Source organism: Aythya fuligula, chromosome 1, assembly GCF_009819795.1.
Source record: "Aythya fuligula isolate bAytFul2 chromosome 1, bAytFul2.pri, whole genome shotgun sequence".
Taxonomy (NCBI): Eukaryota; Metazoa; Chordata; class Aves; order Anseriformes; family Anatidae; genus Aythya; species Aythya fuligula.
Genome location: NC_045559.1, coordinates 74866056 through 74883962, shown reverse-complemented (window position 1 = coordinate 74883962; position 17907 = coordinate 74866056). Strand labels below are relative to the sequence as shown.

Here is a 17907-nt window from a genome sequence, read left to right as displayed (position 1 = left end):
ACTGACAAAGTAAGGGCAATAACATGATTACGCAGAGTATATCTCTGCTTTTAGAATCTTGCATATGTATACAGATTTTTATCTCGTAAACTACAGTATAAAAACACAAGGAAATTAAGACGCAGCCTGACAACAAAAGAGCTCATAATTTTGGTGTCAAGCTTTAAAAGCTTCAGAAATAACAAATTAAGAGGAACTTTAATATTACTTTGGAATATGCATATGGAGCTGCTTATCTCTACACATTCACTAATAAAATACCCTCTTTTTATTTCATTTTGTTTTTTAAATAAAAGACTCTCTTGCTATGCCTTGTTAACTAGACAAATTAGGGGAATTAAGCACATGTTCTGTGAGGAGAGGCTGAGGAAACAGGACTTGTTCAGCCTGGAAAAGAGATGACTCAGGGGGTCCTAACAGCAGCTTTCCTCCACCTACTTGGAGGCTATGAAGACAACAGAGACAGGCACCATTCAAGTACAGAAGAACAAGAAACAATGGTCACATTGCAATAGGACAGGTTTTAACTGCAGAGAAAGGTGCGTGTACGTGTGTGTGTACGTGTGTGTGTAGACAACACAATAAGGATAATTAAGCACTGTAACAGTTTGAACAGTGAACTTAAGGAGTCAGTCCTTGGAAGTTTTCCAGACCAGCTATAAGGCCTGAATGCAGAGTTGACTGTGCTTTAAATTAGACACTGGACTAGGGACCTCATGTGGTCCCTTCCTCTTCAATTCTATGGTTACTTTACTAAATCTGACAACCAGCAGTAGTACTTCATTTAGATTAAAAGATACACATACAGTATTGATGTGGGAGACTAAATAAAACTTCTGGCTAGCAATTACAAGAACCACTATATTATTCACTACCAGTCAGCAAAAGCCCACAGAGAAAAGATTCATGTATTATTATTTTTTTTAAAGCTCAGCTGCTCACCCAAGCTATATCAGACTTGACCATACCAGGGAAAGCACCCTCACAGTAGATTTCACATAATCACAAAAGACATGAATCTCCTCTTCTTCCATAAGCATTTCGCTGCAGTGTCTCCTTACAAAGAGCCCCTGTGCACTGCACCTCCTCTTGTTAACAGCACAACACTATTAACTGCATACTCTTCTTTATGATTCTTTTAGACAATATACATTTTGTCATCTTGAACTGCAATGAAATGCATTATTTACTTCATAAGAGTATTTTCACATACTATGAAAAATTAAGAAGAATGCATTCTGTGTATTTAAGAGATTAACAGATTTTATTGTTTTCTAAAATATATTACAATACAGAGACCCAAAGCAGTAATTCCTGACAAATTCAGTAACCATCTTGTGGATGAACAATTATGTTGGTAAGTTTTCCTTGACAGACACATACATACATCCACTTTCTAAGCTTGCACATTTTGATTCATTGAAAATGTTGACTAAATATACCTATAAGCTCAAAAAAAAGGTTCAAAACTACCAACAGTGTTTTATAGTTACCTCAAAATAGATTTGTTAGTTTAATTACAGTGTAGCTTCCTAAAGTAGCATATCTACTCACCTGATAATTGAGATTTTTAAACACAAATCTGCTGTAATTTAAAACCCAGTTTTAAATGTCACAAATGCCATACTATTTGACAGGATTACAGATGACTGAGTTGCAACTGCAAACAAATGTAGTTTGTTTTTTTTTACAGTGTTCTGCTACAATAATCCATGTAAGGACTAATGCTAGTTTATTTTTTGACCCACATATTTATCCAAAATACAGATTTTAAGTATGCTAGTGTATTTACTGTACTTCCAAAAATCTAAATCACAGAATACTTTGTCTATAGTACAGTAATGAACATGGCAGGAGAGCAGATTTAAATATACCTATAATTTAAACTCTTAAGCCAGTCTAAATCTTATCCACATTGAAAGGCTTTGTAACTAATAGCAATGCTCTTTATATTTTGGAATGTCAAATTATATATACATATACACAACAGATAACCTCTTAATAAAAGCATTATGGTCTATTTTACAATCTTTGTTCAAAAAAATTAGTCTTCACAGATTTAACATTTCAAATTACCCAAAAATCATTAGCAGTTAAAAGGAGTTTTTTTTTTGTTGTTGTTGTTGTTTGTTTGTTTTCCCTGCAAACATGCTGGAAATAGCTAGTATTCCGGGGCTTATGTATGATTTATTTTTTTGTTTATAGAGTGCTCTTTAAAATCTAGGTGGAAAACTCATTTAAGTGTCAAACCACGTAAACAACATTCATAACAGAATCCCAACCCATGACCTGCTACAAATAACCTTCTGTAACAGATAATTATTAAATACAGTATTTGTTTTACAGCTTCAAGCCACACTGAAAACAAAGATTACTACAACATGGAAAGAGTTTTCATTCAGTCAACTGTTGACTAAATCTATGTCATAATTTAAGTATTATTTGATCAAGCATACAAAAAGGTGCTTAACTACATAGCATTTAAATAAAAAAATACTGCATCTTTCAGACATTTCTAAGAACAAATAGAAAATTAACTATGATAACCTTAAAAATTCAAGTTGCAAATTACTGAAGGTCACTTAAAATAACCGATTAAACAGAAGTCAGCATAAGCCACATACCTTGGGTAGGATGAGGCACAAGCATAGAAAATGCAAAAAAGTTTTTAAGACTCACAATAACAGACCATGTGGGAAGAGAAAGCTTAAGTAGTATTTTTCCTATCATTATTTTTCCACCTAACCCCTTTCCACTGCATTGAGTACAAGTTCTGAAAACATCAAAATAGTTGTAACTTGTCTTTAAATCGCTATGATTTCAATATCAAGCTGTCTCTCCTTTCCATTAAAATATATACACTCTATACATCATTCAGCTTCCTCTCACTTTAAATATATACTGTACAGGCCTTCAAAGCTTTTGTAATACTTCTATATTAACTTTGTCCTTTGTCACTGGATCGGTTCTACATAGTTTGCTGGGTATAAACCAACTTGTCCATTATCCAGACGTCCTTTGCACCAACCCTGTTCATCTTCATTCTCCATTTTAGTTAATTCATCCCCTGCAAAAAGAAGGAGCACTGTTAATAAATCTGTAACCCTCTAAGTAACACCAACAGAAAGATAAGACAACAATTTCTAAAGTGTCCACTTTTCTTCCCCTGCTCACCTAAGGTACCAGCAGAAAACTTCTCTGCTCTTCATTCTTTTGATACTAATACCACCCACAGATTTACATATAGGATGAAAGGCCCCCAGTTTCAAGAAAAGAGGGGGAAGGGAGCTACTTTGAAACTAAAACATTACACTAATACAATTTCAAGAATAGCATTTTAAACACAATAAAAGAATGCAACTTTTTTCAACTTATACATGGTGTTATTTCACTACAAGATCGAAGGCTCCCTTATATCTAAAAGTATGAACAGTCAAAGATAGTTGTGGATAGTAAAATTACCTCTAAGCAAAAAAGAATAATCTTACACTGATGACTCAACAAAACGTCAGCACAAGTGAAATGTTTCATCAGGCTTACTGTCAATATTTGCTAGTGTAAGAGTTGGTGGAACATAAGGAGTAAGATGTTACAAAATTAAGAAGTGGCAGTAAAATTCTCTTAAACTACAATTGAAGCTTTTCAGTACACCACTGTGATGCTGGAAGATTTTAAAGAAATTAACACCTTACTCTTTGCAACATCTTTCCACTCCTCATCTTTTTAAGAGATAAATATTGGGATAGAACTACTTTTACTGCTCTAGCTTTATATTGCTGGAAGATGATGTAGAGTTCTAGCTCAAAAAAAGTAACTCAATTTGATTCTTAACTTAAACAGCAAGAGCTAACACCGATTATTCATCCTGACATTTATGAACTATAAACATAACCACTTTTTGACCACTGCGCATGTCTAATCTTCTACATTCTCACTCAGGATATACTTAGATATTATAGTGTCTGTAGACTCCAAGATCCTGTCTATAAACATATGAAGGTCCACCATGAAAAAAAAAAAGGCCACACCACCTAGGAATTATTTCCCCACATGCAACTTATTTGCATCTAATTATTTCTCTGCATACAACAGTTTTGTGTTTCATCTTAGTAAGCAAAAGGAAATATATGCTGATGATATTAACCAGTCCCTAATGGCTGTAAATACATGAAGTACTAAAAAAGTCTTAATATTATTTTGAACAAAAAATAGCCTAAGGAAAATATATATATATATATATACATAGAGAGAGAGAGAGAGAGAGAGAGAGAGAGAGAGAGAGAGAGAGAGAGAGAGAGAGAGTTAGAAATGGATGAACTTCATGCATCTTCTATAGTTGCCCTGTTAATTATAAAAGGTTAAAGCTCCATCTTCTCTAGTTTGCAGATCTACCAGATAACAAATAAAAGAATGCTATGAACAAATATTTAGCACTGTAGGCTGTATTGTAGTTGGCTTATGGAGACATTTTACATTTTTTTCATGATTATTTCTAGCCACGCAGAATGAGAGTGTACAATTCCAAACTTCCTTGCCACTTCTATTAAGTGTATTTTTAAGTGAAATCAATGCCTAATCAAATCCATGCCACACTGACAGTAAGCATCCATGCAATTGCACTTGTACAGCTAGGACTTGGAAACCTAGTGAAGTTGGAGGTCTGTTGAAACATTGCCACTTTTGACAATTACCTGCACAACAGAGTTATAACAAAGTCTTTACAACTACAATAAAAATAGTGTGTACACTATCGTGTTTTGATAACATTGCATGGTTTGTATTTGCTGTAGCTATTTATTCTCAATCATGGCAGAGCGCTAGACATACACTAGACAGTTACGTCCCATGCTTTTATGGGATTGTAAAGGCTCTCAAAGTATGGATAGTAAATTCTGCTCTTTGGAAGCCTACCACAGCTGTTTGCCAATGAAAAACATGTATGAAGTAATCCACTAATAAAAAGGTTAGTTTCAAACATTGAAAAAAAAATATACATATGAGGGATGCCACACAGTGCATATATGCTACAGCATGTGCCCAGAAGTGATCGTAAAGGCTTTGTAGGCAAATTTCTTGAATACTCAAGGAAATCCAATTGGAAAATATCCACATACGTTTAAACAGATCTGCAAAATGAATTCACCAATTCACCGGTGCTGACAGCTGCTTAGAGTCTAGGCATAGTCCACACAGGAACACAGAAATAGATTATGTTTTAAACTGGCTCCTGCCTGACCAAGTGTGTTTTTTTGTTTTTTTTTTTTTTTTTACTTAGTTTATTGCACGTTCAGTGTCTACATAGTCACACTAATACTTGTGTGTAAAAACTACATACGTTTGCCTATAGTCATTCTGTAATTCAGCTCCTGTAAGGGGACTCACCGCCTAGCATGATCCCTTTCTTCTGATTGATGTAGTCATATACTTTGGTGTTATAAAGTACTTTAATGTTCTTCCTTCAAAAGGCATTAAGCTATTTTTAAGTTAAACCTACAAACACCTCTTACAGTTCACACATGCTGTACTTTATTTTTACGGACCGCCCCCATTGAGAACCACATGGTTTAAGTGGTTTAATACAAGTCACTCAGCCGGTACAGAATGTCTAACTTTGTACTTAACCATTACATCTGTGTATACAAACATTGCCTAGTTCTGCCATGGAAAGGCTCATTACTGTAAGCCTTTGGAATGCCAGATTGACTTTACAGGCACAATACATACATTTCAAGATTAGCTTATGTCCCTCCCCTGCTGAGAAAAAATGAGCAGCTGAAGTCTACAGAATGAAGAATAATTTTAGCTTCTGTACATTCCAGAGAAAGCTCCAGATGTTTTGTTACTACTGTTCTTCTGTCAAGGTATAATTTAACAAAGTTAAAGGCCAAACCAACCCATTCCTCCTCTTTGGAAGTCCACATATTACTTGTCTATGAAAAAAGAAAAGCCATAAGTAGAGAGTTTCACTATTAAAAGAGGAGGGAAGAGTGAAAGGACAGAGTACCACCAGGGTTCTGGGGTTTTATGGGGTGATTTGTTTTTATAAATAATCTGCATTTGTATTCAGTTTTGAGTATCACCTCCCCCCATAAGCAAAATGAAAGTTTAACAGTTCATTGATCACATCAATTGACTACATAACTGACTACATCATTGACTTGTTTACTATACTGATTTTGAGCTGCAACATCTAAGACCCATTGCAGATGGTGCAGAGTAGCATAATTCTTATGAATGCTAAAGGGGAAGTGGAACAAAAAGTTTTCTCAGACCTTTCAACACTTGAATCCTGTTTGTCCTCTACAAGTACGTCAGTCATTACAGGACAAAAAAAGTAAGCAACAAGCAAAGGAGAAGAGACATGATTAAATAGATTGCCTCTCTCATTTTCACAAACCAAAGTTCTGTTTTTGTTAATCTACTCATGCAATCTTATTCTACCTTCCTGTTTAGCAAACTTTTAACGTGCAGTTCTAGGCAAGACAGTAGAACAACAGCCTGTTACATGGTCAAAAAGTATAGATTTCACCTTCCACCACTAGAGGGTACTGCCTTCAGGCTGTACAGACTGAAAAACTGAAAAAAAGTTTCCTATTTCTGTGCTCAGAAAGATGTTCAGGCACTCACTCAGCACACAACTTCTGGAAGAACTAGCCTATACAAACTGGAGGCGGCAGCATCCATGGCATGCAACCACCACAACCTTTTGACAACTTTGTATTGTGGAAACATACTATCACTTGTGTGTCTCTCGTCACACAGGCTTGTCACTTGTATGCCTCTATTCTGTTCTCTCAACTGCAGCAAGGAGGTAAAATGCAAAGAAAGGAACAGACTTTAAAGCTCAAGGGAAACAAGACGTCATCCCAAGAAAGGAGATGTTTAAGTCAGTGTACTCTAACATAATGAAAGATGACAAAACTGGATAAATACAGTAGAGCTACTATGCTTAGGTACACCAGAGGGAGTGAAAGGAAAAAATTCTGTCCGTAAGTTTTCAACTAAAACAAACAAACAAAAAACACGTCAGCAATGTCAAAAATTGGAGACCAAAAAGAGAGTACTTCCAGTTGATTAGGTATTATTTATTGTTTTAAGATTTGGTGCTGTAATCTTTTCTTTTTTTTCAAAAAAGAACTTTGGGGCCAGGATCTGTGCACAGCTAAAAGCAACAGCTTCTGCTATCACCAACTAAGAAAAGGAGATGAGTTTATCAGTTCTGCAGCTCACCATTTTGTTTAACACAAAGACAGTAAGAAGGGAGTATACCAAACAGATATATCAATACCTTCCAAACAGATTAGAATTCATTACTTCCAAATACAGGATACCAAGAACTGCTATCAGGAAGAACAGGGGCTAGATAGGATCCTGTAAGTGGAGTTGTACATTCAGAGAGACAAGTGACTTCAGAAAATAAATGCTGAAGAGAAAAACTCCTTATTTGTCCCATTTCTTCTTTTGAAATGCTTTAAGAGAATGCTGCACACTTACCAGCTTTAAAGCTGAGTTCATCTTGCTCTTGGCCCTCATAGTCATAGAGTGCACGCACTCTCACTTCCATTGCAGGAGAAGCATCTTCATCAAATGGATTGGTATCTCCATTTGCATCAGTGGAAGAGAAAGGATTGTTGGACTCTTCATCGGACCAATCTGCAGGGTAGCTTTGGTTTTTTTCATAGCTGCTAACACTAAAAACAATTTTTAAATTACTTTTTCTGCCCTTGATTAGGAGATTAGAAACACCCCAACATATCAGTTCCCCTAGTTAAGCTTAAACTTCTCTGTAAATCCCTGTTTTGAAGCTTTATTTCTATCTTATCTACCTTTAGCTGGCAATGCCTTAATCAGAAAAATAAGTAAAGCCACATTCTTACAATACATTTTACAAGTTAAAAAAAAGCGAAAAGGAAAAAAGTGAAGGGCAACTTTCCCATAAACTCCAGCAACTTCTCTAACAAGAAACTTGTAGAATCCATGGGGTTATTTATTCTAGAAAGGTAAAAGCTGTTCAGATATCAGATGAGAAAAATGAGGTATTTAAACTGCTTTGTAGAATCTCCCATCTCTCTGTGGACCCCTACAGTAGCTTTTAACTTTTTGTATGTTGCAATCACCAATATAAAAGCCTCATTATAGAGCAACAATTTGATTGTTTAAAAAGTGTTCAATGTTGAGCATGCACATGCCATTTAAGACAGTGATACGATATCCCTAGGTAGGCATACTGAAGCAACAGACAGCTGTCTGAGAAAGTCCTAAACAAAAAGAAAGCAATCATAAAAGCAGACTTGTTCAGCAAGAGAACACAGCAGTAAAGATCCAGAAAACAAAGCACTTTCATTAGAAAAACCCATCAACTTCAACATTTTATAGGACTGGTAAAGGAAGGAAAAAAGCAACGGCAGTTCTGTTAGGAACTGCCGATAACCCCAGTAGTTTCGAACCAAAGAAGATCAAGGCAACAGATGTGGCATCTGTTAGGAAAAACAAGTTAAGTTACAGTGTTGTGCTTACACAACCTCTTAAAAGGACTTCATGCACCAACTAGCATAGTGTTACAGAAACCAAAAACTGAAAACCCTGGATAGAGAAAGTGCAAGTGTGAAAACGATTAAGAAAACAACATTTCACCAACTTTTTGATCTTATTGTCCTCCTTTTCACTGACAGTACTCCCAGTATCTTCTTCATCTTCAAAGGGATTGTAACTTGATTGTACTGACTGCACTGTGTTACTCTGGACACTAAGACTGCTAATTTGGAAAAGAAAGAGCATTATGGTGACCCTATCTGTTTAAGGGTAAACACACTGTCACTGGTGTCCCATTAAGTAGTTTCTTAGCAGACCCCTTCTCCAGCCAAAAAAAAACAAAAAGAACAACAAAAAAAAACACTATCCATCAAGTGTAGTGAAAGATCCTAGAAAGTTCTGGAAGTCTCACATATGATACATTTCCTCCAGAAGTAGAATTTCTGTTGTGGACCACAATTTTTCTTTTTCTTACTGCCTGCAATAAAAGGCAGTGCTATTTTTCTACCCAGTTTCATTACTTTCTGAGGAAGCTGATGCTAACAGTTATGTATTAATGACATCCAGAATTGTGAAGCAACTACACATTTTTCAGACTAAGATTTCAAAGTAAAATGTCATTTCTAGAGATGGGAAAATAGCAACAGACTAACTCCCAGATTAACTACTGAGTTCAGTTACTCATGTAATTTGGGTTCTTATAATTCACAGTGGAAAGAGAAATGTGAAATAGAGAATAATTCCCAAAATATTTTGTGAGCTGCAGAAAGCTGTTTTAAAAATGCTCACAGGTGAGTAATGTTTAGTTGTACACTGGCTTTTTGATCCTGTATAGCTTGTAATATTGAACAGTCCTTTCTGTTTAGTCTTTTTAGGCATGAAAAAAAATACCTGCTATGTTTGTTAGGCTGGGAAACTTGATCTCCTGTCTGATTAATACCAGTCAGAGTCACTCCATCAGAAGCCTTCTTCTTTTCTCTTCTACTGAGAGTGCGATTCAGATCCGCAGACCACTCCTAAAAACGAACGCAAAAAGTGATTGAGCAACCTAATTGAACAATTAATAATCATATTTAATTTTTCAGACTGAGTTATGGAACATACATTCATACATACAGCTGTACAAATAGTTATTGTAAGGGTAAGTTACTCTTAATGTTTCTATAATAGTTCTCATCCATCCTAACAATGCTAGGATACCTGTGCTACTCACAAATACCAGAGTGACCTGTACTTCCCTGCTTAGCATTCTGAACACCTTGAAAAGACTTAAAATACCAGACATATGACAGACAACTGGAGAAGTCTAAGGAGTTGATCAGTGCAGCTCTTTCAAAGTGGTACCAAGAAGTTTTACTGTTTCAAATAACGCCAAGACATCTAACTTTACAAGTACATTTAATTTTAAAAAGCATTACAATCTACTTTACATAACAGGTTTACTTCTCAAGAAGCGCTCCAGGACTGGCCGATAAAGGAGCTTTTTTTTTTTTTTAAAGTCATTGCATAGAACTTCTCTTGTCCCTGAAATGTGAGCAAATACTTAAAGTACTGCACTCCAGATCTAGTAAATTTATTGTCCTTAAAAGCCATCCAAAAAAAGTCAAGGCTCAAATCAACACAATTGTTGACAAAACGTGATGTCATTTGTTAAGCATCCTCTCCTTGATGTTCTGAAACATTCACAAGTTTCAGAAGGCAAATGGACAGGCATGATGAGATCTGAACAGAACTTATACCTTTCCAGTCAAACTAGGCTGCATACCAATATAAAACAGGCACCAGAGAACTAACTGGACACAAGTAAACATCCTACACTTAGGCATGTTTCATATTCAGAAGCCTTAATAAGTTTCAAAAAAGTGTCAGGAGATATTTGCAATGCAAAAAATAACCTGTGAAATATTAAGAAAAAATAAAGATTTTGCGAGATGCTATTACTGGTTTGTACATGTAGCATGGTGAGTCTTAAGTGATTTCTGACCAACTTTTCAAAGGCACCTTATTATTTTAACCTCATACAAATACATACTGGATTTCTGAGTCACCTCAATTTAAAGATTACTGACCTAAGTATATTTGCAGTTTATAATGCAATTTCATATTTGTTTGATCATGACTTTGTTTTACTTACGTCATCCTTGTAGCATGTAAATGAAAAAACACTCGATTAGAAAAATAGTAACAACAGAATTTTGTGATAATTACCATGCTTTTTCACAAACATTGTATTTCCCCACACAGAAGTAACTGTAGTTCCATGCTTCAGGCAAAGAAATACTGCAGTACTGGTATGAGTTTTCTTCCCCAAACCTCCAAATCTGAAGTTATTCAATGTTTAAAAGTGATACTTTCCATTACGTTTAAAACAGAATACTTTGTACTCCATAATTGAGGTTTCCATTCTATTAACTTAATGCCCAGAAATTATTTCAATTAATCCCATGGTTCTGGTCAGAAATTCATTCCAGCCTTTCAATACTCCACTAGTATGATCTTCACTGATACATTTTGATACTTGTTTCTCCTACACTGAGTTAGCAAAACATTCCTCAAAAGCTTTATTTCTTTTGAAAATGGTATTCAGCAGTATAATTAACTGGTGCAAGGTGGAACTTTTTTTTTTTTTTAATATAATGGTATCGGACAAAATAGTTAAAGGCTTCAAAGTTTTCAGAACTGAAATACTTAAACCTATTTCAATAGTATTTGCTGCCTACTTGACCATTAAGTGATAACAAGGAGATTCAAAATTGAAGTGTGACACTATAAAGGGAGAATCACATATACAGATGTCAGAGGTACAGCAACTAAAACATGGGTTACTAATGATTTCAGCTTCCAAAAAAAAAAAAAAAAAAGTTTCTCACCCTTTTCTGTTTAAACTGGTATTTGATACAATCACCTCCAAAAGTAGAGGCAGTGAGGACTCCAATGGAATCAAGAAAATAAAAACTGTTAGGGCTTGTAAAAACAACAAAATTCACTGCTGTAAGTCTGAATCTAAGAGTTTCACCAGAAAGGAGTGTGACAAAAAGCAAGGACATAAAAACCAGACATAAGTCTGGGCTTTCATTACTCTGATCTTACCTCAAACTGAGGCCAATTCATTGACATCCCTGGACCTTGATTAGCTCTAAACCACCGCAAGTCTTCAACAGCATCTGCTGTTTTGATGTTCTGTTCCAGTTCACGGTAGATATTTTTGTAACTGCAAAACAAATTTGTCTTCAAATTTAGTACACCATTTAGAAACAGCAAATCCTCTAACCATATTAATAAAAAAGTTCAAAGTTCACAATAGTATTGAAAAAAATTACAGCAAGACATTTAAAAGCTCTCTGGGACAGGCTATTAACTGCCTGTAAAAAAGGAACAGTAACAAACTTGCTAAAAGTTCAGTGAAAAAAATCCTTATTTACAAGATTTAAGTATTACTACTGTTTTGTAAAGCAATTTAATTAGCTGTCAGTAAGATTTAAGTAGGAATGTTAACATCAAATGCCAATCTTGAAGTTTCTTGAATTTAAAAGCTTGTCTATGCAACAGTAGAAACTGTTTTTGTGCTACATTTACATTCTGTGAAACTCAGTTCTTAATTCAATTAGAATTATGATTCATTATAAAAATTAAAATCTCAAACCTGAAACAGAGTTAAATTCTGGAGAGCGTGGAAGATAGCTTCCTGACGCAGCTGGTTAGTGAGCCTACCAGGGGAGGTGCCCCGCTAGACCTTCTCTTCACAAACAGAGAAGGACTGGTGGAGGACGTGATCGTCGGGAGCTGTCTTGGGCAGAGTGACCACGCAATGGTGGAGTTCACTATTCTTGGCGAGGCCAGGAAGGGGACCAGTAAAACCGCTGTATTGGACTTTCGGAGGGCTGACTTTGAGCTGCTCAGGACACTAGTTGGTGGAGTCCCTTGGGAGGTGGTTCTGAAGGGCAGAGGGGTCCAGGAAGGCTGGGCGCTCTTCAAGAGGGAAGTCTTAATGGCGCAGGAACGGTCTGTCCCCACGTGCCCAAAGACGAGCTGGTGGGGAAGAAGACCAGCCTGGCTCAACAGAGAATTGTGGCTTGATCTTAGGAGGAAAAACAGGGTTTATAAGCTTTGGAAAAGTGGGCAGGCCACTAAGAAGGACTTTAAAGAAGTAGCAAGGCTGTGCAGGGACAAAATTAGGAAGGCCAAAGCTCATCTGGAGCTCAATCTGGCTACTGCCGTTAAAGATAACAAAAAACGTTTCTATAAATACATCAACACAAAAAGGAGGACTAAGGAGAATCTCCATCCTTTACTGGATGCGGGGGGAAACTTAGTTACAAGAGATGAGGAAAGGCGGAGGTGCTCAATGCCTTCTTTGCCTCAGTCTTTAGCGGCAATACCGGATGTTCTCTGGATACTCAGTACCCTGAGCTGGTGGAAGGGGATGGGGAGCAGGATGTGGCCCTCATTATCCATGAAGAACTGGTTGGTGACCTGCTACGGCACTTAGATGTGCACAAGTCGATGGGGCCGGATGGGATCCACCCAAGGGTACTGAGGGAACTGGCAGAGGAGCTGGCCAAGCCACTATCCATCATTTATCAGCAGTCCTGGCTATTGGGGGAGGTCCCAATCGACTGGCGGCTAGCAAACGTGACGCCCATCTACAAGAAGGGCCGGAGGGCAGACCCGGGAAACTACAGGCCTGTCAGTTTGACCTCAGTGCCAGGAAAGCTCATGGAGCAGATCCTCCTGAGAGTCATCATGCAGCACTTGCAGGGCAAGCAGGCGATCAGGCCCAGTCAGCATGGCTTTATGAAAGGCAGGTCATGCCTGACGAACCTGATCTCCTTCTATGACAGAGTGACGCGCTGGGTGGATGAGGGAAAGGCTGTGGATGTGGTCTACCTTGACTTCAGCAAGGCTTTTGACACCGTCTCCCACAGCATTCTCCTCAAGAAACTGGCTGCTCTTGGCTTGGACTGGCGCACGCTTCGTTGGGTTAGAAACTGGCTGGATAGCCGGGCCCAAAGAGTCGTGGTGAATGGAGCCAAGTCCAGTCGGAGGCCAGTCACTAGTGGCGTCCCCCAGGGCTCGGTGCTGGGGTCAGTCCTCTTTAATATCTTCAACGATGATCTGGATGAGGGCATCGAGTGCACCCTCAGTAAGTTTGCAGATGACACCAAGTTAGGTGCGTGTGTCGATCTGCTTGAGGGTAGGAAAGCTCTGCAGGAGGATCTGGATAGGCTGCACCGATGGGCTGAGGTCAACTTCATGAAGTTTAACAAGGCCAAGTGCCGGGTCCTGCACCTGAGGCGCAATAACCCCAAGCAGAGCTACAGGCTGGGAGAGGAATGGTTGGAGAGCTGCCAGGCAGAGAAGGACCTGGGAGTGATGGTGGATAGTCGGCTGAATATGAGCCAGCAGTGTGCTCAGGTGGCCAAGAAGGCCAACGGCATCCTGGCTTGTATCAGGAACAGTGTGACCAGCAGGGCTAGGGAGGTGATCGTCCCCCTGTACTCAGCTCTGGTGAGGCCGCACCTCGAGTACTGTGTTCAGTTTTGGGCCCCTCGCTACAAGAAGGACATCGAGGTGCTTGAGCGGGTGCAGAGAAGGGCGACAAAGCTGGTGAGGGGCCTGGAGAACAAGTCCTGCGAGGAGCGGCTGAGGGAGCTGGGCTTGTTCAGCCTGGAGAAGAGGAGGCTCAGGGGCGACCTTATCGCTCTCTATAGGTACCTCAAGGGAGGCTGTAGCGAGGTGGGGTTGGCCTGTTCTCCCACGTGCCTGGTGACAGGACGAGGGGGAATGGGCTTAAGTTGAGCCAGGGGAGTTTTAGGTTAGATGTTAGGAAGAACTTCTTCACTGAAAGGGTTGTGAGGCACTGGAACAGGCTGCCCAGGGAAGTGGTGGAGTCACCATCCCTGGAGGTCTTTAAAAGACATTTAGATGTAGAGCTTAGGGAAATGGTTTAGTGGGGACTGTTAGCGTTAGGTCAGAGGTTGGACTCGATGACCTTGAGGTCTCTTCCAACCTAGAAAATTCTGTGATTCTGAAATGTGTTTTTAAAATGCATAAGAAAGCGTCTATTTTTTATACCTGCTAATGGCTTTTACTGTTTTAGGTACTCTGATTTTAATTATACTATTTACTTAAAATATCAAACACTAGAAAAAAGAACCTTGCTGCTTTTACCTATCTTTGAGTCTAATTATTATTTGCCACATTGAATTCTAGTAACTTTAAATTATTCATAGAATAGAAGCCACATTACAGATACAATTTTGATCCCAAACCATGTATGTGATATATTTGTTCTACAGGCTGTGATTACATATACAACTCTCCCCTCTCCCCCCCACTTTTTAAAAAAAAAAATAAAATATGGTGCAATATGGAACCCACACAGTATAAAGAGGTCTTAACACAACATCTACAATGCTCAAATGTGACACAAAATTAGCAGTCTATCCTCAAGCTAGAGGGAATTTGTGGAAATCCTTCCAGGTCAAGTCACACAAAATCTAGACTTACAATTCATTAGTGCTACATTATCAAGGAGTCAAAGTATCTCTTAAGATGTATTACCAAACTTGTAAATTTCTATATTTTGACTAACATGTATGCGGTATTTGACTACAGTGGAGTTTCTTTGAATGTATTTAAGCAATGGAGAGGCATGCATTTTGAGAAACTGAATTAATCTGTTTGAATGACTCATCAGTTAACCCAAATCAACAACCAACTGGACATCTACAGTCACAGAAAACAAGACATGACTACTTTCTGGACTGTGCTCTTCAGTTTTATCAGTCTGTCTTAAAGTTAAAACACAAACCTTCTTCTAGGAGTTTATTTTACTCTTTTTATCTCTTTATATGCAAAGAGAGCAAGATAGTGAAATAAACAGTTACGGTTGCTTTGTCTCTAGTTTTATCCTAATAGCTCCTTTCCTTGTTTTCACCTTACTAACTTACCATAAGACACTACACCCAAATCTCCCAAGTACCTTAAAAGGAAAACCACTGCTCCTCCACTTGCTCACCTTCTGCAGTTTTCCCCACCCTGCCTTTTTAAGTTAACCACTTCTTATTTATTTCTGATCTGTTGTTTGTTTCAATGCAATTAAACTGAATTCAAATGGATGACAATCCTATCTTTCTCTCAGAGAAAAAGAAACTGCTTTCAACAGTAAGAACTTTGAAGCAAACCAAAATGATGATAATGCCGAAATAAGTGATCTTGCTCTTACCTATTGCTAGCTATATATATTCTTGCCCCATCACCCCTTTTTTTGTGCCAGCACTAAGATTTGTGGGGCTGAACTTAGTTTGTTCTCCAATACACATTGAAGACATAACACAACAAAACTCTCCTTTCCCAGTCCTTGATCCATTTTCTTTAAGCTCTGAATATTTTCAAATTGGTACACATTTGATTATGAAAATACATCAAGGATGAAGACTTACTAGTTCATTTAATAAAGTTCAATAAGACTAGCAAATGCTAGGGATAGATGCAAGTCTGATCGTGGACAAAACAAAGAAGGTCCTCTTACACTATAAGCAAATTGAAGCAAGAAAAGTAGAAACAATTCAGGTTTTAAACTTATCTACTTGATGTATTGAATATTTTTTTGCTCGTTAGTGTTAATTTTAAGGTCTTACACAGTTTTACCTTGCAACATTAGACAAGTCAAGATGTTTTTGAACTTCCAGTAACACTTCTCGAAAGAAACGTAAGCGTTTTTCCTCAAACTGCTGACACTGTTCAAATACCTGCTCCATGTTTTCCATATACTGAGGTGTCACACTATCTAATTCTTTAAGTGATTTTTCATACTTTTCTTTTGTCTGGGGAGGGAGGAAAAAAAGGGAAAAAAATAATTAGCAATATTTTATTACCATCCTCCAAGACTCAATATAGTAATGGACAAGGCTTAGACTAGAAGATCCCAAACTGCATTCTCTTTTTATAACTTCAATCTGTGTTAGATCCCAATGAGAGTTATCTAACAAAATTACAAAATTATTGAAGTTATCTAAAAAAAAAAAATACAAAACTATTATAATACAGTTCTAGGCCTCCTCTCCAGCTTTTCAAAAGAAACCATGACAAATGTTAATGTAACACTAACGATAAAAAACAAAGGAGGTACAAAGTATAACAGAGTAAACAATTTTTCAAGTTACAGGTCTTATTTAAAGATCTCCAAATAAATTCAGAATGTTAGCATTTCCCCTTCAGCAATCCACATAGTACGCTGAGAGGTATGAAGAGAATACTGTTGCATAAATTCCTGTGAACATAAAATCACATACCCAGTGAGCTCTATTAAACTGAACCTCAAACTTTAGACTAATTTACAGCAATAGACCAGAAACATGAATTAAAAGATCCCACCCAACATAACATCAGCCTCCCAGATCACAGAGCAGCATCTCAAAGGGAAAAGTTTTTTCAAAAAAGTTAAGAGTCACATAGGACAAAGCTCTAGGCAGAAGCCTGCTAGAGAGATAACCCAAACTGGGCAATGGAAAAGCATTTCCTCAAGTGTATTTACTTTTATTTAAATACATTATATCAGCTTACTTTCTTAAAAAAAAAAAAAAAATCCTACAATCAAGACCAACAACAATTTTAATCAAGCTTTAAGCATCTATCTTCACAGCCTCTCAAATGAAATAACTCAATCCTCACTAGTAAATAAGTAGAATAACACAGTGAAAATCCAGAAGTTATACTTCCTTCCCTACTCAAAGTACTTATGTGAAAAAAGAGGTAATGTATTATCCATTCTTTACAGAAGAACTAATCAATGACACACAGGAGAAAACTGTTAAATATTGGTATAGGATCATAACTGAAAGTGTGCTGCACTGTGGTTTGTATCACATTCAGGAGAAAAAAGCTTAGATATGCACAAGCTATAGATTAAATATACCTTTAGTACATCTTGTTTGCTTCTCTCCACTTTGTCTTGTAATTTCTTAAGTTGTTCAGGATTTAGTGCTGGATCAGCTTTGCTATTTGTCTCTCTGGATATAGCCAGTTTCTCCTCTTTACAGGCTGCATGGTATGCTTTCTTTGCGGCTTCCACCTAAAAAGAAGACTTCAATCTCTGCATCTGGAACACTTTATAAAACAATAATCATGTTGCAATGAAGAAAGTGGGAGGTTTTGTTTCAGGGTATTTTTTCATTTTCAGGCAACTTTTTATTTAGGCCAAGGAATGAACACTACACAAGAATCGATAGAAGGAAACTGTAGTACTTAGCAATAAACATTCTTTCACCATACAAGAAATGTCAGTCATACAAGCTTAGAGAAGTAAAGAAATACTCAAGGAAAGGTTTACAAAAAGTTCTAAATAGAACTTTTTTCCTCATGCCCATGTAC

General features: G+C 37.4%; 1 protein-coding gene across 6 annotated transcripts in view; it reads right to left on the bottom strand.

The window, feature by feature from the left end:
* Positions 1 to 1241: 1241 nt before the first annotated feature.
* The window catches only part of PACSIN2 (protein kinase C and casein kinase substrate in neurons 2), a 75079-nt gene continuing 58413 nt past the window's right edge, over positions 1242 to 17907 (bottom strand). For 2 of the 6 annotated variants that reach the window (XM_032189566.1, XM_032189542.1), the window contains exons 4-11: positions 17453 to 17608; positions 16186 to 16361; positions 11623 to 11743; positions 10667 to 10672; positions 9424 to 9548; positions 8639 to 8755; positions 7495 to 7691; positions 1242 to 3067 (exon numbers count right to left, since the gene is read on the bottom strand). In XM_032189566.1, the coding sequence (XP_032045457.1) occupies positions 2955 to 3067; positions 7495 to 7691; positions 8639 to 8755; positions 9424 to 9548; positions 10667 to 10672; positions 11623 to 11743; positions 16186 to 16361; positions 17453 to 17608 (1011 nt within the window). In that variant the 3' untranslated portion in view covers positions 1242 to 2954. The remainder of the gene's footprint in view (positions 3068 to 7494; positions 7692 to 8638; positions 8756 to 9423; positions 9549 to 10666; positions 10673 to 11622; positions 11744 to 16185; positions 16362 to 17452; positions 17609 to 17907) is intronic. The other 4 variants (XM_032189543.1, XM_032189546.1, XM_032189544.1 and 1 more) reach the window with 4 other exon arrangements.